The 27,742-nt window shown below is 48.1% G+C and overlaps 1 protein-coding gene across 1 annotated transcript in view; it reads right to left on the bottom strand.

Moving 5' to 3' along the window:
• Nucleotides 1–472: 472 nt before the first annotated feature.
• The window catches only part of LOC144102282 (fatty acid synthase-like), a 45,522-nt gene continuing 18,252 nt past the window's right edge, over nucleotides 473–27,742 (bottom strand). Inside the window, exons 13-28 of the mRNA XM_077635585.1 lie at nucleotides 26,481–26,735; nucleotides 25,202–25,375; nucleotides 22,746–23,970; nucleotides 19,973–20,127; nucleotides 18,481–18,696; nucleotides 17,528–17,857; nucleotides 16,445–16,564; nucleotides 14,940–15,295; nucleotides 12,766–13,119; nucleotides 11,893–12,136; nucleotides 8,812–9,048; nucleotides 7,812–8,039; nucleotides 6,526–6,764; nucleotides 5,407–5,667; nucleotides 3,779–4,036; nucleotides 473–719 (exon numbers count right to left, since the gene is read on the bottom strand). Of these exons, the coding sequence (XP_077491711.1) occupies nucleotides 606–719; nucleotides 3,779–4,036; nucleotides 5,407–5,667; nucleotides 6,526–6,764; nucleotides 7,812–8,039; nucleotides 8,812–9,048; nucleotides 11,893–12,136; nucleotides 12,766–13,119; nucleotides 14,940–15,295; nucleotides 16,445–16,564; nucleotides 17,528–17,857; nucleotides 18,481–18,696; nucleotides 19,973–20,127; nucleotides 22,746–23,970; nucleotides 25,202–25,375; nucleotides 26,481–26,735 (4,766 nt within the window). The 3' untranslated portion in view covers nucleotides 473–605. The remainder of the gene's footprint in view (nucleotides 720–3,778; nucleotides 4,037–5,406; nucleotides 5,668–6,525; nucleotides 6,765–7,811; nucleotides 8,040–8,811; nucleotides 9,049–11,892; nucleotides 12,137–12,765; nucleotides 13,120–14,939; nucleotides 15,296–16,444; nucleotides 16,565–17,527; nucleotides 17,858–18,480; nucleotides 18,697–19,972; nucleotides 20,128–22,745; nucleotides 23,971–25,201; nucleotides 25,376–26,480; nucleotides 26,736–27,742) is intronic.

Here is a 27,742-nt window from a genome sequence, read left to right on the forward strand (position 1 = left end):
CCCACAAAGACACAGGCGATTCTAAAGATTCATTGAAATAGAAAAGGGCAGCTCCTAGACTCATTGATTTGCCGAAATACGTTATAAGGTTTTGTACCCCATTTCTAGCCACCGTCGTCTCCCTTAATTGTGCATGGCGTGTACCACTCATACCCAGAAATTCTGGGCACGGGCATTTTTCAACGGCAAAGCAAATAGTTTAGGAACGCAATTTTTTTCATGCATCGTGACATTTCACTACAACAGTCAACATATCCACAGATCTCCCTTCGGCGGTATTTAATTTGTCTACTATTAACGTTTTTGCTGTAGTCAAAATACTTCTCTTATTGGCTTTATGCAAGTCTTAATGTTTCAATAACACTAGCTTACAATATTCCACAGTTGCCTCAGATTATGAGACTGATATGCCCAACAATCCTAGATTTATCAGGCTGTTTTGTGTCATTGTCTACTTTAACACCGAGAACTTGAACACAGAAAGAAGCGTTTTTATTTCCTCTCTTCGATGTTGGACAGCTCTCGCAGGGCGCACGACGACGTTCTTGAAGACGCGTAGATGGCGCTTGCTGCCTTTTTTCGTGACCGTGCTTTGTGATTGGTGTTCAGTGGTGCACATTCCTAGCGATGATGGCAGCGCACCGCTCGGCACCTTGTCCAAGCAGAAAGTCTTCGTGTCGGCCTTCGACAACCTCCACATGCACCTTGCCGTCGCAACACTAGGAAAGAAATAAAAACGTCACCGGCAATAAGAATAAGGTGTTGAAGAACGCTACAAATTTGCAGCCAGCGACGCGTTGCTCGGATTTAGACCCATTGTTAATTAGGTTCGCGACGATTCGTTTTCAATAGTGGAAATGTACTGAAATCTCGATGATTGAAACTCAAGGCAAAAGAAAATCTGTTTGATGATTGAACCTCAAGGAAAAAGAAAATCTGTTTGATTTAAGCGCAGTTGTAATTGAAGGGCGCCAACTTGGCTCCCCTTAAAAGACGTGGTATCATAGCGAAAGTCGGAATAAACTAAGTTCGAATGTGGCAAGTTAGGATTAACGAGATTAGATTGTATTCAGGTAATGATTCCAGTTTCGAATATCACGCCACTACGCATAACTCTTTATTAAGTGATCTCGTGGTCACCACGGCGACATTAGGGGCAAATTGCACACATGACCGAGTTCCAGAAAGAAAATTTCGATCAGGGTACTTGATTTTTTAGCGTTTTGTAAGATATCCATGGCGGTATAATTTGCGATTAGACCAATTGTCGCGATGACGACACTATATGTCGTGTAACCGACCTTGCTCTTAGCGGAAAAACCAGGGGTACTATCTTCAGCCGTGTAACTTTCGACGCATAAATTCAGGACCGCTTCAAGCGACCGATATTATTCCGAAAATTATTATTCCACCCAGCACGTGATTCGCAGGCTTTTGCTTCCGGTTTGACGGCCCCAAGGTGCCCTTCTGACATGTGCCGAGGCACCCCTTTCTGGTGCCGCCCTTTTCACCGCAAGATAGAAGCCTACACGACTTGCTGGTGAACCGGACATGGGGCCGACGTCTGCCTCCCAGCCCGGGCCCGCCCGCTGCCCGCGTTGCGGTTTACAGACATCCCCAGCTGACCACGATTAGGACCTCCGGTGCGTCGTATGTTCCCGCCTGCACTTCACCGTCTCATGGACGTGAAAAAAGCGCTTCCAGTCCTTCTCCACCCGCCGGCAGCCACAAGCCCCCCCCCCCCCCCCCCCTCGACCTTTCCAGACTTCGTCCGCGGAGTAATCTTCGCACCCCAAAGAAGACCACACACCCGTACGCCCGCTTCATCTCTTTCTCATCTCGTTCGTCGTCCCGAACCTGAGCCTGATTCCGGACTCGGAAGCCTGTCTCGATGACCTGCTCACGATCCCAATCGTGGGGCCATCTGGACAAACCGGCAAGGTGGGCAGACGCGGTCACCACGCAAAAGGCTCCCCCAAAAGACAAAGAGGTTAGAGCCCTCCGCTCAGATCTTGCCCGCACGAGAGAGGAAATTGCCTTCCTCCGGCGGGAGAACCAGGCAGCCTGAACCCGCTTCCCCATACCCTCTCCGACTCCACACCCCCTTTCCCGAGGAGACTTCAGCCCCCATCTCCTCCATCATCCCAACACCGACGCCTCCCTGCCTCCGCAACCTCCCTCACGAGAAGACTTTGACTCCCTCAGGGCTCAGGGGGAATCTGAGATCCAGGCTCTCAAGGCATGCCCAATCCACTCAGACCGCCTTCCGGGAAGAGTGCGAGTCTCTGCACCGGGAAATTCACTCAAGCCATCACACTCTTCTCCAAGCCATGGGCGAACTCACTACCCTCATTCACGCAACCTCGGAGTAAATTACCCGCCTCGCTGCCCCTTCCACTCCACCCCCTAACTCCTCAGACCTCCCCCAAATCCCGGACCTCGCAATATCGCTACATGGAGCGGCCTACCCGAGGCCCACCACTATTTCGATCACAGAGCGAGATCAGCGACGAACCGGTTGACAACTTGTCACGAGATCACCCAAAATGACCGACTTGTCTGACGTCTTTGCCAACCGGCTGACAGGACCCTATCCTACTCGCACTAAATCTCTTGGTGCCAGCTCCAAACTCATAATAATAATAATAATTGGTTTTGGGGGGGAAAGGAAATGGCGCAGTATCTGTCTCATATATCGTTGGACACCTGAACCGCGCCGTAAGGGAAGGGTAAAGGAGGGAGTGAAAGAACAAACGCAAGCCTTCCAAAATCCCGCAGTTCTCTTCCATATCAATCCCTCCTACTCCCCTGTCTGCGGATTCTTCGGCGGGCACGCTGCGCTATCCCCAATCATATGGGCCTGCTTTATAACCCCCTTCCTTCTGATCACTACCGAGGAAAGGTGGGGGAAAACGCTGCGCAGAATGGAGCCGGGCCTTCAGGCTCGACTCGAGCAGCGGGCTGACTGGGTCGCCGAGGCGTATAAGCTCTTGGGCATACGGCGGGGTTGACCTAATACATCATGAGGGGCTCCTCCCCTGTTAATCAGCTAATAATGTTTATTGTCTGTAGGCCTGTCCATGCTTGCGGAGGTATCCGTAAAACTGCGGTTAAGCTGTAGTTGCAGACCGCCAGGTAGTGCCACTGGACACGAAGAGTAATAATATTTGGTTTTGGGCGAAAGGAAATGGCGCAGTATCTGTCTCATATATCTTTGGACGCTTGAACCGCGCCGGACACGAAGAGCGGAAGTGTGGCTTTTACGACAGTTAGCTGCTTCAAGAAATTTTTGCCACCTGGGTCGTCGTTGATGTCCGCAACGCCACGTGCTCCGACGTCATAGCATTTAAAAGGGTGGCTTGCTAGTGAGTGGGTGCATCAAAGTAGTTAAATGAAACTAGCGTAAAATACGGACATGTGCATGATAGAACTGGGCACGAGCCCAGCGCCATCCTAGCTATATCTTCGCTTGCGCCCGTGTCCTTTTGCTTTCGTCTAAGCTAGTATCAACAGTCAAAACACGACATATCCCCTGCCTTCCTAACAATAATAAACTGTTGTGCAGCCAATCTGCTGTTGTTTCTTGACCACATTCACTTGATATCGCGACGCAGGGCGCAACACGTGGAAATTACTATACCTATTGTCAGTTCTTTTACTGTGGGAAGAATGCGCTCCGGTTTTTCTGCGTTTGAAGAACTGCGGGCATACCCAGTTCGTAGTAGGACAGAATGCGATATAATGGGCGGGGGTGAAGGAAATAAGCAGGCTTGCTAACCTCAGAAAGCCCGTAGTCAGGTGGCAGCTGCTGGGCTGTCAGTCGCGGCCTGGATGCCTTGATGAGCGTCACATCCCCGTGGTACCTTGCGTTGGGCCGGTAAAATGATCCGGCCCGGAGGAACTTGTAATAGAGGCGCATGGCTGTGGCCACGTCCTCACGGCTCGGCCGCACGTCGGGAAAGGCCGCCAGGAGGATGTCTATGGCCGCTTCCTGCTTGGCTTCGTAGCTGGGAAACTGGCCCAGTTGTTTGCGAACCTGTCCAGAGATGGTGACGAGAAGGGATGGAGAGACATTGGTGCTACGTTCGGAATATCTTAGCCTATTAATTTTGATATCCGCACAGTGCCTGTCATGGGGATTACAGCGGACACATGCTAAGGCTCGTGGTGCGACCCTAGTGCCACCTTGATACCCTCTTGGAAAGTGGCTTTAACTTTCGGTCGGTACTTGTAAAGTCTCGATTTGCACGTTCTATCAGGTTAGAACCCAGACGGAGCAACAATTATGGGCTCAATAATAAATTTGAACTCATATTTTCTAGCGCTTGGTGAACACAAGGGACAAGAACACAAATACACAGGACATGTTCTTGTCCCTTGTGTTCACCAAGCGCTAGAAAATATGAGTTCAAACAATATCCAACTAACCCAAGTTTCTGCATTACTAAATAATAACTTTCACCGTTTCAGTGGCTTCAGCTTTCAGCCGCTACGTATCGTGTCCTGACTTGGCCGTTCTTTAAGGTTAAAACTCATACGGAACACCGATTACGTGCTCAATATTAACTTTCACCATTTTACATTGAGCTATATGTAGGAGCTTGCGTGACTCAACCTTTTACGTAATAAACTTGCCGAGTGTACGTCCGTAAACCAGTCGTGTAGCGAAAACGCTCTCTGCAATCTACTGATCTGCTGTACCGAATTTCACACCGGGTCGGTGTTTTTCTACATAGCGAATTAATTTTAAAATTTCTAATGTCTAAGGATAGAGTACAACTCAGAACGTTCAAAATCTTCCCAGAGTTTGCCCTTAAACATATTTCTAGATAAAATTCAGTGCCTGCTCATAGCATCTCCCTAACCGTACCGTAGAGCCTTCTTAAATAAATGACTACCACACAAGCAGTTTTGTACGTGAGCATCATGTAAAGCTTTGTCTTCATCTTACGGGAGCGGTTTCTCGGGCACTAAGGGAGTCCCTGACCACAGCCCAAGACAACGCGCATACACACTGCACAAAGGCACAAAGGAGGCACAACGCTTTTGCTGTGTTCTTCCCTTTGACCCCGTATTTTATACCTTTTCCACTATGTCTCACTAACTCTCCTTGTTAACGCTTGACTTGGGCCTGGTGTGAAGCAGCCTTTGCATTAGGTGCTCACAAATCTCTCAAAATTTCTTAAAGGCACGGGTCTAGCACGCATCCTGTGATGGTCCTCTGTGTACATGTTCGCGCGTGAGTGTCATCCTCATCTGGAGCAGCAGCCCGCGAGGTTGCTTACGAGGCTAATCTCTGGAGTGTTCATTAAAGAGTGCCTCCTCCTCTTCTTAGTGCTTGTGCCCTGCGCCTCTGTCCTGAGTCCCAATAGCTATCTCTTACACTGTTTTCCAGTAAGTCCTCACCTCAGGCACGTCGAGGTCCATGTACTGTGCGAGGAACCCTGCGAAGAGCAGCGTCTCCTGCTCGTCTCTGTTGAGGGTGCAGCGGGTCCGGCGGTGGGCGGAGTGCTCGTTGATGAACAGAGGGGCTCCGTCCAGGAGGGTCAAGCTGCCGACCGTGTGCCCCGATGACTGCAGTTGCAGCGCCATCTCGAAGGCGATCGTGGCGCCCAGAGAGTAACCGGCCACGTGGTACGAGCCTTCCGGTTGAAGCTCCAGCAGTTTCTGCGCAGGTCAGATGAAGAGGAAACGCATGGGCTTCCATATCACCTTTCAGTGGTAGTCGGCAGGGCAGAGAGGGAAGGATAATTCTATAAGCAAGGATGTCATGCTTACTGCGCCTGGCAATTGCTACTGCATAGCCTCTGTCCTGGAAATCGGGCCAAATCCGACAGAGTGTCTGTGAGGCACACTCTAGAGATGACAATGTATTAATTTTGAACGCCTGAACGTTCTCGCGGGCTTAGAAATATTATTAGATGTTTAAGGCGAAAGCCTTTAATGGCTCATACTCGCGGTGACCGTCCGTCCGGTCACGTGACCTCGCGGTGTCCGTCCGTTACATCCTGGGTCACGTGACCTTGTCACGTCTGACGTCACCTTGTCACGTGATCACTGCCTGCCAACTGGACTGTGAGCAAACTGTTCACTGTGGCGAGTGGTGTGGTCCGCCGCCAAGCAACAACTGCGCATGCGCAGTGTGACGTCACCGCTCAAAATCAAATCAGTGCAATGAGTAGTAAACGGCTTTCGCCTTCCCGCAGTTAAGAGATATCTAAGTGCCACCAATAAATTTTTGCGCTTCGTTCTATCATAACGCTGCCGCCGCGATCTGGCTTCAAAATCCACTTGTTTTAAAGTAATGACAGAGTGGGAAAAACAGTTATGTCGTCTTGTCGCAAGAACGGCAGTAGCAGGATTTCTGGCGCCGCGACAAATTCTATTACGTAGTGACAACAGGTGACTGAGCAATACTGCAGAAACAGCTGCGGTTACTGTGAGTGAAAATCAGAAAACATTACAGAAATGTCCGCTGTGGCCGCAAAGAAAAAAATTACGTTCTCTTTCTGGTCTTGGAATTACCTGCACGTATACGGCTGCCATCTCCACTATAGAGTGCTCAGGAATGTCCGGTGTCCACTGCATTCCAACTGCACGGACGGGAAGGTGTGTGGCCATTTCGTAGAGTGCTCTCACGTGACCCTCGATAGGGTGCATGATGAACACGGGTGAGGCTCCGTCCAGGCCGTTCATCTCGACAATGACTCGATCGGGTATCAGCTTCTCAGTGAAAGTCAGCCGAGCGACATCCAAGGTATCCTCTGTTAACAGAAAGAAAATCCTCTAGCTACAGAATCAAGCGATTCGTTGGCTTCTTCGACTGCTCCGCACATGGGAGGGTACAACATGAACTGGTGGGCGAGTTGGTCAGACATATGGGTCTTGTAAAACAGCGCAACGGCTCGAAGCCAAGCAAGGGACGGCTCGAAGCCAAACAGCGCAGTGGCTTTGAGCCAGCGGGTTCGCAAAAAAACGTTTGAACACTCGTGTAACGTGTGTGACTGGTTGTGGTAAGCCGCACCACCGAAAACACTGACTAACCACAAACATCTACAATAAGAACAGCTACGATAGGGATATCTTCTATCGCACACCTTCTAACATAGCAGAAGCCCCCGCTTGCCAAACGGAGCCAACTTTGAGCGGTTGTTCGTCAATTATTTCGTCGACGCCTGGTCGTACTTAAGCTTAGCGGTTTGGAAGAATGGGAGCAGAGGATTTGTGCCAACGAGTCGGCTCCTGCTTAGGAAGAAGTTTGGAGAGGCTTTCTGAAAATGAATGCTCTACATTCTCAAAATATAAAGCCGTATCCATCTCATGTTTTTCTGTCTCATATTTTGCAAAACATTTTTATGGGCACAAAGCGTAGTAAAGCGCGATGCTTTGCGCCAGGTCTGCGAAGAAAGCGCACTGGACATCGTTCCCACTTGTTAGCGCGGAATATGCTCGAGCGATAAGTTGTGAAATTGTTACCCGCTACAGCATTTTTTTTCTGTGAGTGTTTTCGCATATTATGAACAAGCGAAAGTCAGTACATTTACTCGAGCAACTTACTTAAGCCTAGTGCACACTAGTTATTATGCAGGGGAAAGGCTGGATAATAGCAGGAACATGGCTTCTCTCATCATGAACATCAATGGAGACCTGGAGAGTTAGGAAATGAACGCATGAGCGGTGAAGGCCTTGCTACAGAGTTGCTTTTATTTCTGGTTTCATTGAGTTATGGACATGAAATATCCGGTAGAGCCATTAACGGGACCTTATCCTCGAAATGGAAGGGCTCATTGCAGATACTGGTTTTCACTCACCATGTTCCTTTTCTGGTTGTACGGTCTTTTCGTGCGAAGCAGCAATTTCGCCGAAGCCTTGACCGATCTCCCGCAAACGAGCGACCGTGAGTTGCCGAATCTCTTGCGTGGACAGGGTGAGGTCGTAGTCTCGCTCCAAGGTCTGCTTCACCTCAACGCTCATCAGGGAGTCGATGCCTAACTCTCCGAGGCTGATGTTCGGGTTCAAAGTGGACGGATCCTTGACACCTGCGAGGACACATGTTCCATCGTGAATAGACCAACAAGAGTCGACGATAAGGTATACCCTGTAATAACATAACACGTTAACTTGTTCCCTGCTGTCGGTTTGGATTTGGTGTTTAAGAGGACTTTGCCTAACACTGTACCATATAGACGGAACACCTAAATATCACGATAAAGGCAAGGCCTTTTCACCGATCATATCGGCACGGTCAAGGGCAAACCACTTTCGAAGCGTATGCGGTGCACGAGGTCACACCAACGTGGCTGACTTTGCTCACCCCAGATTTGGCCTCGATGATTCTGGCACCCGCCGCGGTGGCTCAGTGGTTATGGCGCTCGACTACCTACTGATCCGGAGTTCCCGGGTACGAACCCGACCGCGGCAGCTGCGTTTTTATGGAGGCAAAACGCTAAGGCGCCCGTGTGCTGTGCGATGTCAGTGCACGTTAAACATCCACAGGTGGTCGAAATTAATCCGGAGCCCTCCACTACGGCACCTCTTTCTTCCGCTCTTCTTTCACTCCCTCCTTTATCCCTTCCCTTACGGCTCGGTTCAGGTGCCCGCCGATATGTGAGACAGATACTGCGCCATTTCCTTCCCCCCCCCAAAAAAAAACCAATTATTATTATTATTATTATTATTATTATTATTATTATTATTATTGGTCTAAAGAAACTATATTTAAAGAATTGAATAAAATATTGTCAACTTGAATGCGCGTGCTAACCGCTGTCCTCAACATTTTCTGCCGTGTGATTTTCTGCCAGGACTCACCGAGGATGTGTGCGATGGATTGAATAAGGTCCCTCTTGTCCCTGCCTTCCGACGAGGTGGAGAGATCAGCCTTGACGAAGCTAGAGACAATGGGATGACTCTGGCTGAGGAACGAGTCCATGACGGCCATGCAGGAGGCGATCCTCTGTGACACGACTCCGGCGACCACCTGGTCATCGCCCATGGCCTCGTGGACCACGCCAACGTCACCTATGGCGCCCCACTGGATGGCTAGTCCTAAAATGAGAGGCAATTGGGGACACTGTGAGCCCGTTATAAATTCAATATGGTGGTAGGGGATTTCTTTTCTACAGCCAGATCTGTTATACAGAGCCAATACCAACGATTCCTCACATTGCCTGTGGACTGCTTCACCTTAGCGCATGGTGCTTAAAAACAGTGACGCCCGTGCGGCGCATTATGTGATTCACGTAGTCTAACGTTCGACGGAATACCGTCTGGTCAGGATGAAGCATATTAGCAAGGTGAAGTTTGGGTCACTGACCAAGTCTCGTACGGGACCCGAAACGTCATTTTCATTTGTTTGTGACTTGGTCAGTGACCCAAACTTCACCTTGTTATTATATTATGTGATTGTCATGGCAATCGACCGGCTGATTGGTTACTATTGCAAGCAGCCGCTGCGCTGCCTTGCAAGCGCAATGCACAAAACGAGTGCAATCGCTGAGTTTAGCGCTTTACGCTGCAGAACGTGAACATTTGTAAGATTTTGAATTTTAGGTTTTCTTGTCCAGTGAGACCACAGGAAAAAAACAACACCTGCACAAGTCAGGTGTTCTCGCAGAATGACCTACATCTCATTGGGTGTAGAGCAAAGTTCGCAAGAATTATGTGCTAATAGATTTATTCTGAAGTGACTGGGCACGTTTGCAACGATTCCCAGCGGTCCTCTCCACATCATTTATTGGTTAGTTGCCGCTTAAAAATGATATGGATTAAAATGAATGCCACACAACACAGAAGTTTTTGCAGAAAATCTCTGATTACCCAAAAGCTTCAGACTTAAGTTGCATGCTAGCTACGAAAACCACAACAAACAAAAAACAAAACCGCGAAGAGAAAGACAGAAATTCGGTGCAAATAAAACAGTAACAGACAACGCGGTGCCAAACCTGCCGTACACCGTATAAATATGATTTGATAACGGCACTATATACGGTGGTCAAACCAAAACATTGTGCATTTTTCTAAAAAGTAAAAGGTAAATAGTGCTCGAAAGGCATTTTCACGCGCACTTAAGCGACCAGATAAAAACAAGGTCGGAGGATAATTGTCTTCGTTAATTGCCTAATTACATTCTGTGTCCGCCTGGTCGCATATCCTACGTGCGGAAACAGCTTTCATGTAGTGCTTATGGTTTGTGTCTAAAAAAACTTGTAATTCTTATTCTGAACACACTGCAGGTTACAGAGCCGTCTGGACTGCACAGTGACTTTCAAGAGACCACTTTAGAAGTCCATTCCTCGGCCCACGCAGTTATTTCTCCATGGAAGGGCTCTTCCTATTTTCGGATGCAGCTCAACAACGCATGCAAATTTCCCTCAAAGTAGACACTACAGCCTATGGCGTCGACTATTTGTCATAGCATTATGGTTATTTCCCTAGCATGACATTAGGTACTTTATCGAAATGGGAATAACCGTGACGTCAGGACAATCGTCCGGCGCGTCGGCTAGATGACTTCCTTTGAGGGATATTCGCCGCGGCGTCCTTGTGTTATATCCGACTAGGGACAATTCATTGTCGACCTCAAAACACCTTTCGGCCACTTAGACCGAACGCCGCACAGAATGCATCAACGCTTCCCCGTAGCAGCCACAGGCGCAAATATTTAAGCAGGGTAGTTCGATTTACAAGTCGAAGGAATCTGCCTGTACGTGCTGGTTCTCCTGTAACGATACTGTATATGCAGGTGCTAGCACAAGTCATGTCTTAACTAAATTTTCGGTTAGCCTGATCATGCACCCACGAACTGAGAACTGTGGTCAGTACTTTGACCCGCCGCGGTGGCTCAGTGGTTAGGGCGCTCGACTACTATCCGGAGTTCCCGGGTTCGAACGCGACCGCGGCGGCTGCGTTTTTATGGAGGAAAAACGCTAAGGCGCCCGTGTGCTGTGCGATGTCAGTGCACGTTAAAGATGCCCACGTGGTCGAAATTATTCCGGAGCCCTCCACTACGGCTCCTCTTTCTTCCTTTCTTCTTTCACTCCCTCCTTTATCCCTTCCCTTACGGCGCGGTTCAGGTGTCCAACGATATATGAGACAGGTACTGCGCCATTTCCTTTCCTCAAGAAACCAATTATTATTATTATTAGTACTTCTCTGCGTGACCTGCACGTCTCTAATGTGAGACGGCGTCCGCAGGCAGCGATGAAGGTAGAGTTTTAGGAAATTAGGCCTTACTAAAGGAGCATGGAAGTGTATTCGTTTTGCCAATGACGGTGCCCGAAGCAGCCATCTGCAAAACACAATAATGTTTTTGTTGCTAGAAAAAAGTTATACGCGGTAGCATTGCCGAATATTGACGGACCATGTGGGATAAATGACTGAGTATAGCGCATTTAACAGCCGATACGCGATCTTTCCAGTAGTTATCGCTGTGTCTGTACGCACTTAATGTTACACCAAGGTACATGGGCGGTACACAAGTCCATGCCACGCGAGTATATTCAACTAGTGCTGATCCCCACGATCCAAACCACAGACCGCAACTCTTGGAACGGTTCATCTGGGCACCCGAAACTGTGTCAAACTGCTCAGTTAAGCGAACAACTTCAGCCACGCTAGGGTTGTCTGCGCAGGCCACAAAACCGCCCTCCTTCTTGGCGATTAAAGGTGAACCTAACGTATGCGTTGCCTTACGACTGTGTTCTAATGAGTAGACGTGTCATAAGAAAGGAAACGACCCTTAGTGAGCCTCGCAACAGAGCCCACGATGAAACAATGCTTTCGCATTTAAAGCTCGTAAATTGTCTTAAGTGGCCTTTGTAAATTTCTCACCCATGTTGAGGAGGTGCTCCGCGTATTCCCTTTCCCACTCTTCATGAGACCCGCACTCACCGGGCAGCCCAGCAGCGACACGCCGCTCACAGATGCGCTCCATGACGGAGTTGGCGTAGCCGTAGTTTGTCTGTCCTGCGTTGCCACGACCACAAACCATGGAAGAGAAGACGACGAAGTGGTCCAGCTCTGGGCACAGATCCCGAGACGCGACGTCCAGAAACTGCGTTGCCGCGACCTTGGGCTTGCAGACGTCTTCGAAGGTCTCGGCTGTCTGGTTCTCGATCAGTGCATCCCGAAGCACCTGCGGGCACATGCTAACAGGGTTACAGGATCGGCCTCATGCACGTACTGAATTTGTAAATACCAACGTTTGAGGAAGCAGCACGAAAGGCAACTTCATGAACTTCGACTGGAGCAGCCACATTTTTTGGGATGTCTGGATTCCATCGTCACCAGACTGACCGCCTCAAATGTAGCGCAAATCCCAGCCACATCCAGCTAACCCTGTTGCACATTTGCCATCAAGCCGCCGCGTTGGCTCAGTAGTTATGGCGCTGGGCTGCTGACCCGAAAGACGCGGGTTCGATTCCGGCCGCTGCGGTCGAATTTCGATGGAGGCGAAATTCTATAGGTCAGTGTACTGTGCGACGTCAGTGGACGTTAAAAAACCCCACGTGGTCGAAATTTCCGGAACCCTTCACTACGGCGTCTTTCATAGCCTGAGCCGCTTTGGAAAGTTAAACCCCCATATACCATAAACCAAAGCATTTGCCATCAATAGGTACGCGCTCTTTGCATGTCCATTGGGTAGCGTAACGAAACTGATTGCTCATGCGGAGACTAAATCCACTGATGAGTAATGGTTGCGGCATCACAGTTACTACCAATAACCAACCCTTGAGCCACTTTCATCACTGCTGGTTTGCTCACCATGGCGAGGTTGAAGATTCCTCCAACAATACCCATGACTGCAGCTTGCTCCACGATTCGTCGAGCCCCTTCTTTGGTCGAAGCGTCTAACTTGGTGGTGAACACCGTCACTCCGAAGCTGCGCCACCGATGGAGGCAAAGCCTCTGGTAGCCCGTCCGCACACCAGACCTGGAGGTAAGGAGGAGCTTGCGACAGCCGCGGGTCACCATCCACTCTGCCAGCTCCAGGCCGAAGCCCCCCAGTCCTCCGACGATGACGTACGACTTGTGCTCGTAGAAGCAAGGACGTGCAAGAGCCTCCAGCATGAGCGGAGATGCCACGCCCGCCTTGCAATGCGTCTCTTCTGGCCGTATCTGCATGCATTCGGTGTTATCAAGACATGACAAAAATTGATGACATCATTATAGTTCACACCTCCACTTTACACAAGCAAGAAATGGGGACATCTTCCTTGTCCGCATTTTTGGTCTTGCTACTTTTTGTTGCCTTGCCCAATGTTTGCCGCGCGGTTTGCGGCTACCGCTGTTAAGAATGAGTTCTCCGGTTATGTGGCGTCGTCGGCGTAACACCGCGCCTGAGGTCGGCGCGAAGTGGCGTCGTGAATGACGTCATTACAATGAGCTAGGCAGATTGGCCTGAAGACAGCGACGTCACGAGTGGCTGAATTGCAGCGTCACGCACACGCAGGAGAAATAATATTCCGTAACCTGTAATACATACACTGTCAAAGTTTTTTCTGAATCACGCGTCACACAGAAGCATTTGTGCAGTCAGGCCAGACTTAAACGCAAACAATACCTGTGAACAAAGCAAGATATTTTGTCTGCACACATTCAGCCGCAGTATACAACTAGCTTGATTCATGCTTCTGGGAAAAGGGTCTACCACGTACATATTAAAAAAAAACGGTTATAAAGGAATATCATCCTGCAAAATATAAGTGTACGGCATATCCATGTTTGCACTTCAATCTGGTACACTTGTACTAAGTGTCAGAATAGAGCGAAAGTTGTTTCGTTATTGAAAGAGCTGTAATAAAAGAGACCAACAGTAAGCCCTGATGTATTGATTTCTGGCCAAAATCACGATCGATGTGGGTGCAAGCTAGATCAATGGAATTGAAATAGAGTTTGAGGCCAAAAGTGTAATAGAGTTTGAGGGCTACATGTAACCAAAAATTACTGAACACCGAGATGTCTCAGATATGCAACAAATGTCGCGATCTCGTGTTCTTTGATAGAATCCTTGCTGATTCAATACAGAGTGAACTGTTAAAAGAGTCGTATGGGATGTAAGTAGGATGTACCTGCCTTTCTGCAGGTAAAGTTATTTTAGAGAAAACAAATAGACGCTTGTTTCTGGTCCAGACGAGAAGGTTTGTGTTTGAAAGAGCACACCAATAATTGAAGCACTTCGAAAGTAAGACTTATTTAGTATGCAACTGTTGCTTTTGTCGGAAATTCGTTTCACGAAGTCGACTGGTAGCGCACTGACTTAATTGTGTCTGCAATGGCGGTGGTTAATACGAAAAAACGTTCCGTAAAGGTTCAGAAAGCTTCACTTAATAAATATTAATTTCAAAGGCAGGTCTGTGAGAGATGATGAACGGATGGTAGAGAGTTCAGGAAAAATTCAGTGGGGGTGGGGGGCACTTTGTTGACCTAAAGTGCGGTGCGGCGAAAGCCTTCAGCGCGGTGTTGCTGCTTGTGTCACTGATGAGTGGTTAAGATGTTAATTAAGTACACAATTGTTTGTTAATCTTAAATGCTGGAGACACTGGAGGGCGTTTGGGAGGCAGATACGTCTGATTCGACGCCTTTCTGCAAACACTCTCCAGCGTCCTAGACAAGGAGAACTACATATGCGTTGGCAGGAAATAGCATGTCATTAGCACGCTCGGCTGCGGAACTGAAGGATGGTGGTGCGAATCCCACCGTGCGCAAGGATTTTGTTTCTTATCGAGTTACTGGTTGTAACGCCGGACGGACGGACGGACGGACGGACGGACGGATGGACGGACGGACGGGAGAATGAGCCATTACAGGCTTTCGCCTTAAAACCTTAGCGCGAGGCGTCAGCGTGACATGGTTGGCATGAGGCGAATGTATTGTGGCGTGTTCGAATCAGCGATGCTGTCAACACCGCTTTCCAAACGACATTCAAGGCCACTCACTTGAATGACTACTTTCCCAATGTGCTTTCCGGAAGCCATGAACCTGAAGGCGTCCTCGACTTTATCTCGTGTGTATCGTATGGTGTCCAGAGGCCGAACGACTCCAGAAACGATGCCCTCGCGGACCAGCTCTACAACCCGTCGCTTCTCCGCTACAACGAACGGATCGTTGCCCATCATCGTGTCCAGCAGGATTCCGTGGAAGGTGACGTTCTTGAGGAACACTGACATCCCCAGAGGGTTGTTCTTGGCTATGTCGAACTTGCCGATCTCCAGAAAGCGGCCGTGAGGAGCCAGACAGCGAACGCTGGCCTTGAGCTTCTCCTCCGCCAGCGAGTTGAGTACGAGGTTGACACCTGCGCCACAAGGAGTCGTGGTATAGTGAGGCGTCTTTGTATAAACACACGTGCACGTGGTAACTTTGTAGATATTACGGAACTAATTGCTGTATGATTCGAGGTTTGGCCAGTGCTATATGGTCGACTTCAAGTGAGGTTTTGTTTAGGTAATTTTATGCTTGGGCTGTCAATGTGTTATGTGAGTTCGCTCGGCAGAAATCAAAGAAAACAAGCTCATGAAATCTGGACAAACGCTTCCATTTTATGCAGCTGCCACCACGTGCCACGTGATGCTGAACACTCAGAATCACAGCAGGTATATCGAATATTCGGTACCCCCATTGATTTGATATGGGGGTCAGAAATAGTTCATGTGAGCGCAAAAAGCATTTTATTGATCAGATTTTTCTGCGAGAAGGAAGAGTCAATGAGGATAATTACCACATTCTCGCAGAACCTCTCATAACCCTCTGTTTTTTTTTTCTGAATTACATGTTTAAAGTATCCATATTCACTTGCGCAGTGTTCGCCAAGAGATGGCGATAGGTGCTCAATGTCCACTAAAGCTGTTCATGAATTTCCAAGTGCATATGCAAATGCTGCCGTTTTGCTGCTGGCTGTCGTTTGCTAATACCTAAAAAGTGTGTCACGTGACCGGCAGACGGTCAACTTCTTTGTCACATGACCGGATATCGATGACTACGCTCTGAATAAGACACGAAGGACTTCGTATAGCAGCTGTCGCTGTAAAACTCCGCACACAGGTAATATCTTAACAATGCTCTCTCGCGCGAATATAGGCAGGCCATCGACCTCTATTCCGATGTTTGTTTTTTCGACCCTCAAGAGACATCGGCACCAGGAATTTGGCTATATGGAATTGTCTCTGCGAGATAGTAGAGCGTGTTCAACATAATGTTTCCAAACGCCGCCAAATTTTCTTACTAGCTTCTAGAACTAGCACGCCTAGCTAGTTGTTGATCATAACCTTGTGAAATGAGTGAATATAATGAAAAAAAAATCTTGAACCCAGACAACGTAGGCCACAAGGCGGATTAAGGGGGCAGTGGGAGGGGGGTTCTGTGTGAAAATTAGTCTTTCATTGTTCTCACTAAGAATATTCACGAAGTATCTTGTGCAGGTATGACTGCCAACTTCGGTACTCACCCTTGCCATTGGTTTGGGACAGGACGTGCTCTTCGAAAGACAGGTCGCGTGAGTTTGCAAAGTGCCAATCTTGTAACTGCGGGAACCGACGCTTGAGAAACTGGCGCTTTTCCATAGAACCTGCGAACAAAATTTAACGCCATAAAAAAAGGAAACAAACAAGCAAGACGCATTGCAAACCATCCCGGATCGGTGTTTCAATGCGTGCGTAGTGCATGAACTCGCGGGCAGACCAGAGTCTTGAAATTAGACGGCCGGATGCCTGCCTTTACACACACAGCAGGATATGAACGCTTTATTAAAATAAATGAATTTTTACAAGCCAAGGTTACTCATATGTCGTGACGTATTACTGAAAGTTCATTTCCTTCAGAGCACATCACAGTGCCGTCTGGTGGAGAATATGGTAAATTATTGGAACGAGAAAGCAAGGCTCACGGTTGATGTGCGGAGACAGAACGACTACCTTAACAAAAATTTCTTTAGACAGTCTATAGACTGTCCATAGACATCTGCATACAGACTATTCACTATAGACAAATCCTAAACATTCTAAAGGCAATACGAATTGTATAGACAATCTATAGATTTATGGCCATACACTTTTAGTAGACTTCTGTCTATAGAGAGTCTGTAGACTAAGAAGAGACAAAGAGAAATACCTATAGGAAGGCAATAGCCTATAAGAAGTCTAAAAACTGTCTGTAGACCATTTTGTAAGGGTATACACAAAAGTGGCTGTAACTGGAGTGAGTGACATCGTTGGGCGTTTGTTTTGAACACCGTTCAGCTCTTGGCCTGATAAGTGAATTTTGATAGTTTTTTTTCCTGCTTGTTTTGTTAGCTTGTTTTTTGCCTTTTCATGTCATTTCCCGCTGCTCGTGTTGTGTTTTCATTTTGGTATATTTACTCAATTTGTGATCTGTTTCTGTAATCCACTCCTGCTTGGGCCTCACGGCCTGCAGTATGTCATAAATAAAATAAATAAAATAAATAACGGGAAGAGCCAGGAAGCTACAGGCGCCACTCCAGTGCAAAAAATTTATACATCCTACTCTAGAAATAAGCAAACGCAGAGTTTACCGACTGTGGTGAATACGGTGCACCCCATGGACAGGGCGATGGCTATGGCGGCCTGTCCGACACCTCCACTTCCGGAGTGGACGAGGATTGACTCCCCCGGCTGCATGTTGCCTCGCACCAGCAAAGCGTAGTAGGCAGTCACGTAGGCCACGGGGACAGTGCAGGCCTCTTCCAATGTCCACGATTCGGGAACTTCCCAGAGGAAGTACGGGTCGGCGCGGACTCTCGTCGCTATGGCTTCGTAAGGCACCATGCCCGCGACCCGTCGGCCCCGGCGGTCGCGGCCCGAGAACTCTAAGCCGATGACGCAGTCCAGGGCAGCAAGCTTGCCTGCGTATCATCAGGGGGAATAATAATAATTGGTTTTTGGGCGGAAAGGAAATGGCGCAGTATCTGTCTCATATATCGTTGGACACCTGAACCGCGCCGTATGGGAAGGGATAAGGGAGGGAGTGAAAGAAGAAAGGAAGAAATAGGTGCCGTAGTGGACGGCTCCGGAATAATTTCGACCACTTGGGGATCTTTAACGTGCACTGACATCGCACAGCACACGGGCGCCCTAGCGTTCTGCCTCCATAAAAACGCAGCCGCCGCGGTCGGGTTCGAACCAAGGAACTCCGGATCAGTAGCCGAGCGCCCTAACCACTGAGCCACCGCGGCGGGTAACATCAATTACAATAGTTAAAATTAATAACAACAGCAGCAACAACAACTACAACAAAATAACATGAGCAAAAAAACGCCATTTTGTATGAAGACAACAGCAGCAACAACAGCGGTCATTACATCATTAACAGTATAATAGACGACGACAGTAGCAGCAACAGCACCCGCAGCGTCAACAGCAAGAAAATAGACAACATCAGCAACAATAACGACAACAACAACACTGACGACAGCAGCAGCAGCACTAGGGCATGAATAGTAAGCATCACTATTGGGAAAGCACTCACCACGTGGGACATCTGGCGGAACTTTTCCCGACGCAAGCATGACGTCGCGGAAGTTCAGCGCCGAGTAGTAGACGTCACAGAGGACACGGCTGGGGTCAGTTGTACTTGAAGGGGACGAGTAGCGTAGCGGAGATTCGTACCACTGCAGGCTCGATAGGTCCCCACGTGTCTGCACGTTCATTACAGCGAACTCGGTGGCCGTCTTCAGTCCTCCGCCTGCCATGTGTTTGTGCGCAGGAAAAAAAAAATAAAACAGGTGAGGATGATTTAGACGTCTTGCCTACCCACGTTGCAGGGCGTCCCGAAGAGAATCCTCCGAGGACTGTCACTTTAAGATTTAAAAACAAAATAAGCTCAAACTGTCCCACACCAGTCTGGTTCAAAGCAATATTGTTCGTGACTCTCTCTGTTTTTCATTCTAAGTCAACGAAAGCTTCTGCAAAAAAGCATTTGGCCGCATTTGCTCGTCGCAAAGAATTTTGACCGTTTTATGCTGTTGGCCGAATGCTGCAAGGAAAGTGCTGAGCAAAGGCAGCTACCCAGGGGTAAGGAGGGCACATCGCATTTTTTTCTATCCGCGTGTACAATAAGTTCAACCACCAGTGGATCTTTAATGTGCACTGACATCGAACAGCACACGCGAGCGAAACGCAAAGGCGCCCGTGTGCTGTGCGATGTCAGTGCACTTTAAAGATCCCCACGTGGTCCAAATTATTCCGGAGCACACCACTACGGCACCTATTCCTTCCTTTCTTCTTTCAGTCCCACCTTCCTCTCTTCCTTTACGGCGCGTTTCCGGTGTCCAGCGATATATGTGAGAATTACTGCGCCATTTCCTTTTCTAAAAAACTAATATTCCTCATTTTGTGGCCCCTGGAAAAGAAGGAACCACGCGAAGTTTGAATGCCAGTAATGATGTGCACCTAGTTAGGGATAATAATAATAATTGGTTTTTGGGGACAGGAAATGGCGCAGTATCTTCCTCATATATCGTTGGACACCTGAACCGCGACGTAAGGGAAGGGATAAAGGAGGGAGTGAAAGGAGAAAGGGAGAAAGAGGGGGCGTAGTGGAGGGCTCCGGAATAATTTCGACCACCTGGGGATCTTTCACGTGCACTGACATCGCACAGCACACGGGCGCCTTAGCGTTTTTCCTCCATAAAAACGCAGCCGCCGCGGTCGGGTTCGAACCCGAGTACTCCGGATCAGTAGCCGAGCCGGAGTACCCGGGTTCGAGGGATAAGCGAACGACTTCGATATCAATTCGTTATAACCGTCTTATCATTATATCAGCAACAAGTGAAATTTCAGAATTTCTGGATGTGAAGCGCCCTGCAAGCAATTGATTGCTGTTTGCAAATGATAACTTTATATAATTGTACCTTACTGCACCAATATCCTGGACTATGCTCACGGTCACGAACTGAGCGAGGTCGTGCTTTCATACGATTTCCGCCCATGTTTCGCTGTGCGGGATTCAAAACACTCACTCCACGGAACGGACTGGTGCCTGAAGGATCCCCAGTGCCCGTCGCGGTACACGTTCATGACGAGGTCTCGCTGCAGCAGAGCTTCGTACTCCTCGTTGCCGGGACTGAAGTCGGCCACCTGGTTCGACCCCTCAGTACTCGCGTCTAGCACGCACCTGTGTGAGAAAACAAAACATCGTCGCGTCCCGTCCCACTGCGCGAAAAAGCTACCGTGGTAACAGTGTCACTTTTCATCACGCAAAAGCATTGCGGAACTTGATATTATGACGCAAAAAAAAAGCCTGGCTAAAAAAAAGCCTATCGGTATTGTAAAAAACGTGGCCATGACATTTTAAGAGTACTGGGACAATTGAAAACGGTGTGAAATTGGGCTAGTTGGTTGAGATTCCAGTTGGTGAGATTTTAGCCTTACTTCAGCATTATTATAACGTTTTGATGTCATTTTCATCGGAAGAGTGAATTGTATTTATGACTTTCCCCTGGCCTGACTCGACTACAATTGTGTACGCATTTTTGCTATTTTTATTTTATCAGTAAATTTGTTTTGTCAGTGTTTCTTGATTTATATCATAATAATTTTATGTTCTATCCGCTCTCGGGGAGTGAAATATCATTTATAAGGCCATACTGTATACTGTACTGTATTATATGTTTCTCAGAATTAAGCAATGCAGCTGCACCGCCGTCTGCTGCATGAGGGCCTGCGGCTCGGTCAAGCTGTCTTCCATGACAGCTTTTACTACCGGCCTCGAGTGTGGTGTACCCTATATCACACAAATGAAGGGATTGTTAAGTAAACATAATGAAAAACAGCGCGTTTACGAGGGACAACCCACTATGCTTTGTTGCCTCATGTGTGCCCTGTCAGCACGCTGTGTTCTCATTGTGTTTACAGGGACACTGATTCTAGAAAGACCTCAGCGGCAACTAAACCTTAATGAACCCTTTACTGGTGAAAGTGAGTACGGGAAGGAATAGTGAAAGCAGCATAGGCGTCCTTAAGCGAGAAGGCTAGCTCTGAATCTTTTAATAAAAAGCAAAGCATTGAGCTATATAAAGAACCAACGCTGAGAGTACGAATCAGCAAAGGACTCTCGCGTTAGTAAGACTTGTGGTACGCCTGAGGCAGATTCACTCTTTTTAGCGTTGAATAGGGCTACGTGTATTCCAGTTTTGGCCTTAAAGACAAAAATCCCGTAGTCGTTATGTTCTCTCGGCAAAACTACCGCACCTAACCCAGTTTGTCTGACGCTCCGCCCACGTGTAAAAATGTGGACGACTGATTTGTGGTATTGTTTTCTTTAATTTCCATAGTGAGGGCAACTCGAACTGAAGTTGTTCAGACGTGCGGCAAATGCAGGGTTTCTAACAGGATATGCTGATGACTGCTTATACTATTGGCAAAATCTAAATTAAGTTGTAAAAATGCCAGCACTACCAACAATCCACCCTTCCTTCCCCGTGTCTCCGATATGAAGGAATTTTCCGGAAACGCGTCAGACGTGCTTACCCACAGGCAAGTCCGTCAAAAAGCAAATGGTTGATTGAAGTGCAATGGTTATTTGCAGCTAGGTTTTTATTTGCAGCTAGGTCTTCAGAATGAGCGCTTTCCGCAACGGCATCAGATAGCTCTCTTAATTTCTCAGAGGTCTGTTCATTAGCGCAATCTTTCTCTCCGAACTTTCTGCATTACCTCTCGCCGCGTGGTCTGTAAAACAGGGGCACCTCATTTTTGAGCGATGCAGCTGCAATGAATGCAAAAAAAAGATGTACAACGGAAATTTCGCTTCTATGTCAGAAACGTCCCGTACTTTATGCCGCCATCTGCTAGGCGGTGTAGAAGAAACAGGTTAGGGTCTTGATTGAGTGACCTCCTGGTTTGTGCTGAGACTACGCCGTGAAGCACTGGACTGTCCATAATATTGCCTCCACATGGCGATATCCCCGATAACAGAGAAGTTCCTATTTACCGGGTGACTGGACAGTGAACTTCAAACAGTTGAAAGTTAGCCCTCGTGGCGTGTGTTTCGCTGCATGTCCTATGTGTCTGCGCTAAGCTAGTCTCATCATGTGTCACCAACTGGCCGGATCTTGTTCTATTATTTATAGTTCACGCTGTACCTGCAGTTCTCTCTCTCGCAAGCGCAATTCTGAAGCGACGGCTTCCTTTTTAAAATTTGATCGTAAATTATGGCGCCTGATTTTTGTATCCTGTAGCCGTAGGATACCGGTGCGCTGCCGTTGACACCAGTGTACGCCATTTGCACGGATGCACTTCTCTGATAGGTATCCAAAGGAAAATGGAAGGTTACCTATACTCTGAATCCCTACGCATAAAAATAATTTATTAACTTAGTACGTACTGCAGTCCTATGAGAGCAAGCACGCGGGAAATTTCATTGCGACACATACGCATGAGTGATGAGGAAAAAATATTCAAAACGTGCGCTTGAGTTAAAAGCTAGGCAGACTAAAAATGACACTATGATTCGACGACCGGCCACACAGAAAAAAAATACACGCGACGACGCAAAAAAAAAGCAGAAAATAAAGCAACCGCAGTACAAATTTTAGACGCCAAACGCTAATGCATGGAATCAGAAACGGCGTTTTCGCGGAAAGAATAGCAGAAAGAGAACAGAAAAGAAACAAAAGAAAAAGCAATCGAAAGTCGTAACATTGCTTCCACTGTTAGATCCTGACAAATCCTCCGTCACGGGTATGTTCTATTGCAACAGAGGCCAACAGCAGCAGCATTGTTGCTCGTGCATACCTGATATGTCGTCCGCCAGTCTCCTGCCGGACGCAGTTGGTGAGACCTACAATGCCACTGACGCCGGCGCCTTCGGCGAGCAACCAGACATTCTCCCCAACTGCCTTACTGTCGTGTTCGACGGCCTTGTCCTTGAGCGTCTGAACCCAGTTCAAATCGTCGTTCTTCACTTTGATGAACGCCTGCTTGGTCACGTCGACAGCATCGATAATTTTCCGGAACAGCAGCAGCTCCGAAAGGTTATTCGACTTCATTCCCACCAGCTGAAATTTGCGAGCCCTGAGCGCTGAAGTCATCTCCTCCATGGTGTGTACTCGTAGGGGAACACCGCTTAGCTTGGACAGAAACAACTCCGGCCCCGTCAGTGCCGTACGGTGGGAAAGCAGTACGAATCCACGATCCTTGCACACCGAGGACAGCTCTTGGGCCAAAGTTTCGGGGCCGCTGAAGACACCCGTCACGCCACAAGCTACTATAACAAGGTCGACCTCCGGCATTTGTCCCTGGGAAGCAGTGGAAGGGCTCCAGGTCATAATCCTCACCCCTTCCGGAATTTGATCGGCTGGAATGGCGTCTGGACTGGGGTGGGCCACAGTGTATTCGGTCTTTAGTTGGACGTTGTAGGGAGACACATAGGAATGCGCCCACGGCGTCATAAGTGAGACACGTCCTTGACCCGCAAGCTCCAGCACTCGAATCTTTGTGAGGCTTGTGTTCTCAACCACGACATCAAGAAGGTGCCTCAAGGGGTCCTCTTCAAAGAGGGCCGTGTTCAGAAGGTCCTTCTGTAGACGCTCCTTGGAGGATAGAAGCGCTGATTGGACAGTGCAAGCCAACGAGGTGGATGATTTGGATTCATTCAGTACGGAAATGAGCACCTCCAGGAGTCCGTGGTTTTCCGCAGGGTTCTCGATGTACTGGCTGAGTTGATCTTCCGGAATGGCCCGGTAGCCATTGATGACGTCGTGCAGGTGCGCCTTGCCATCGCCGTACGAATCGACGATGCGGTGGGCGACGCCGCAGCATGCTTCAACGTACTCTCGTACGTGGCTCTCCCTTTGTTCCCTTGTCGCTTCGTCATCCTCATACGGTACAAAACGGTACTCCTCTAGTACCGGGTTCTGTTGTCGGGGGCGTCGCTGAGCAACGCTAGCGCTCAGGCCACGCAAAGCAACGCCACCAGCGCGGCAGGTGTTGAGGTCCCGATTGCAGATGGCGTCCACTCCTGCGTTGTGGGAAGAGAGTAGGCATGAAATGTCATCAGAGCGATAGCACTTATGTTTTCTTGCACGAACTACCCGGTTTCTTCGTGACGAAACACCCTGATTGGTCGACAGGGCCGTGAAGTCATCAGCACTGCCAAATTTGAAAACCTTCGGACTAGAATGTTCGAGAACCTTCCAGTGAATAATCATATGGAATTATACTCACCCGACCTACTCAACCACCTTAATTTGCCCAGTAATCCACACCATTCCACTTTAATGAACTCACTAATCCTAACTAATGTATAGTATTCCACCGACCAATCCCCACTAATCCACATTAATCCACATCTAATCCTCACTAATCCAACCCTTTTTCGACAGTGGGTTTATATCCGAAATTAGGGGGGTCCTTTGGAATACTTGAGGGCGGGCCAATTTCCAAGTACTATCGCTTAACAATATTTAACAATATTTAACAATATCTTATTTAACAATATTCTTGATAAGGTCCGAAGTTCTAATCGCAGAGTTCCGTGCAGGGCGCTAGTTTGAGTCACCAACGACACAATAGTCGGCATGCTATTTATAACTCTTCAAGGTATAGCATTTTGACTGCACAATTTTTACATGCTGTCCACCCAGCATGTCATAATTTTTACAGCACAGATCTTAAGTGCTCTGCATTGAGCGTTGCCGCCGTCGTTCCTCGGCGTAACAGAGCGAACGAGGAGCGCAGTGGAGGAGAAAAGAGCGAATGCAGAGCGCAGCGAAGGTTGAAAGACAGCAACAGCGTGAAGACTGGGCTCTGAGATGGCGCCAAAGTTCGCGCGCCGTACTTTTTTCCCCCGAGAACGCTGGGCGAGCAAGCGCAATATAAAGTCACGAAAATAAACCTGAGCGCATTGGTTGCGCAGATTCGTTCGAAGGAAGCCTTTAATTACAGTTTTCACTTCACATCATCATCATCATCATCACCATCGTCATCATCATCATCATACTGACTACACCTACCGCAGGGCAAATGTGTCTCCCATGTCTCTCGAAATAACCCTGTCCTTTGCCAGCTGCGGCCTCGCTATGCCTGCAAACTTCTTAATAAGATTAGGAGTTCTGCTGGGTTGAAGCGACCGCAACTAGCGAAGGACAGCGTTAGTTAGAGTTCAGTGAGACAGGCCATTATACTGAAGTAAAGGTGGTGAGGCTTATGATGAAAATGGCAACACTCATGTGGCACATTCGAAATCTCACCTGCGTCTCCGGCCTTTCCAGTGACCTCCAAGTGAATCTTGGGGTCAATACGGCATGACTGAATGCTGACAGGCAGTATGAAGCTCCTATGCGGATAGCTGAGAACGCTAAGCTGGAGCATAGCGTCGATGAAGGTCACCCAGTTGTCCTCCCACTTGAGCTTCGCATGGGGCTCTGCAAAGAATAATGTCAAGGAAACGACACTTAAAGCGCGAAGAAGACAATAACGTGGCCTTCGAAGAGTAATTAAGACAACGACAAAGCAACCGATTAAATGCTGTCTTATATCTCCAATGTGTTTTAAGCGGTGTTCATTGCGTCGTTTCGGTGCCGTGGAGGCATGGCAGTTACGGACTGAAAAAGAGTTCAGACAAAGCAAGGGGGAACAAGAGGCACTGAAACGACGGTAAGTTACTACCTGTATGCTCAGGCAGAAACAATAGCAAATGAGTGTAAAAGATGCTGCGCCAGCAACTAAAACGTATGGATTTTGCCCAAATTAAAGCAAGTGGCGCAATGTCTTGATAAGTTAGCTATAGCGTTCAATAAAGATTTATTCGGCCAGGAATTATAATAGCCCGTTGGTCGTTTTCAAATCAATTTCGGTCGGATCAGTGAAAACAGAAATTTTCGTGAAGGCTCAGACAACACGCGTCATGTGACTACATCCAAACCGACGTAAAGTGCAACTCAAAAACCTCTCAAAACAATTTGTTTTAACTGGAATGACACTGCTGCCACGGCCGGAAGGAGAAACCAAACAAACCGGCTATGTTTCGGCGAAGAACGCAAATTAAGCGAACTTCAGGTGACACCACTAACAGTGGGAGCTACATGAAAAACGACATCAGACAATGATTACGAAGGACCGCTAAATATTTAAAATGACAACATTGCAAATTCTGCTTCAGCAGGATCCAATATTGCCCTAGTGGATTACATGGCTTGGTCAGAGTCCTGAAGTTTACTTAAATGTAGTTCGCAAAGTGTCGCCGTCATGTTTCCTTCAAAGAATCAATTCCCCATAAATGAACTCGTCCCATGTCCGTTGTTCACGCACAATAATGTCCCGTGAACAGGCAGAATGTAGCATATATTTTTATTCTTGTTCGAGACACAAAAAGTACGGTTACATTTCCATTGAATATTAGATAAACAAGCCTTTAATATCTCTACTGCGGTGTGCCGCATGTAAAAGACTCAAACATTGTTTTATCTGCAGTGAATACCTTAGCTTGTTGTATGTGACGCGACAATGCAGAGGACGAGTACAGCTTACTTTGTACGCCAGCCTTGAGGATGGCCTGGAAAGAGCCGTAGTACTCGTATCCGCGAAGCCTGAGTTCCTTGTAGACGTCCGCGCCGTCCAGGTCGTAGGCCTCTGAATCCTCTGGTGCTTCGGGGGGCTCCTTGTCCAGCACCCTCTCTCCTTCTTCGGCCAAGTGGATGCGGCCTCTCGCCACTGCCGACCCGGACTCGCACACTTCGAACTCACCCGATGCGGGCATCAGGTTCACCTTGAAGCGCACGGACCCTGTGTAGGCAGAACTCAGTATGTCAGCTAATAGTTGGCGCTCGGCTGCTGACCCGAAAGACGCGGGTTCGATACCGGCCAGGGCGGTCGAATTTCGATGGAGGTGAAATTCCAGATGCCCTTGTTCTGTGTGATGTCAGTGCGCGTTAAAGAACCCCAGGGGGTTGAAATTTCTGAAGCCCTTCACTACGACGCCCCTTATAGCCAAAGTCGCTTTGGGACGTTAAACCCATATAAACCTATGTCCGCTAATGGCACATAATTCGATGTCTCGCTCGTCACGTGGAACGGTAGAACCTACGACTACCTTAATATCTCCTCGTCCTCCTTCTACTTGTTAGTATGACAGACAAATGGCAAAAATGCTTTCGCAAAATATTTGCGATACTCATGAAACCCAAGGAAAAGTTTGAATTGTCCATCTAAATATATTTATCAGGTCTGGATGCCTCATGGTTGTACCGAAAGAAATGTAGTCTTAGGCCCAACAGTTCCTTCCATATTAGTTTTCTTCATGCTCTCTGCTACGGGTGTCTGGGCCTACAGAACATCCTGTAGAGAAATAAGCGCCGGAAAAAGTGCGCGGAATTCTCACAAAATGAAAAAAGTCCGAACCCTGCTTAGTAGTCAAGCCTCATCAAATACTGCCAGCCCAACTTATGACGAAAGAGGGAGGTTTTGATGCAGAATGTGCGCGCTCAGCTCGTGTTTTTACAGCGATAGCTGTCAAGGGTACATTTCTCGGTTATGCGGCATCGACATCGTCAGCGCAACGCCTCGCCACACTGATTGATCAGCATGCAGTGGCGTCATGGATGATGTCCCTGCTACTAGCCATGCTTATTGGTCATCATGCAAATTACGTCGCGTATGACGTTGTTGCGACGTGCCACGTTGTGTGATCCAAAAGCAATGCCGTCACTCGCACTTTGGCAGAGAATAAGACAAACAATAATGAATAAATAACAATCCTTTTAACGCTGCAAGCAGCTAGCGCTTTATATCGC

Source organism: Amblyomma americanum, chromosome 8 (assembly GCF_052857255.1).
Source record: "Amblyomma americanum isolate KBUSLIRL-KWMA chromosome 8, ASM5285725v1, whole genome shotgun sequence".
In the NCBI taxonomy this organism is placed as follows: Eukaryota; Metazoa; Arthropoda; class Arachnida; order Ixodida; family Ixodidae; genus Amblyomma; species Amblyomma americanum.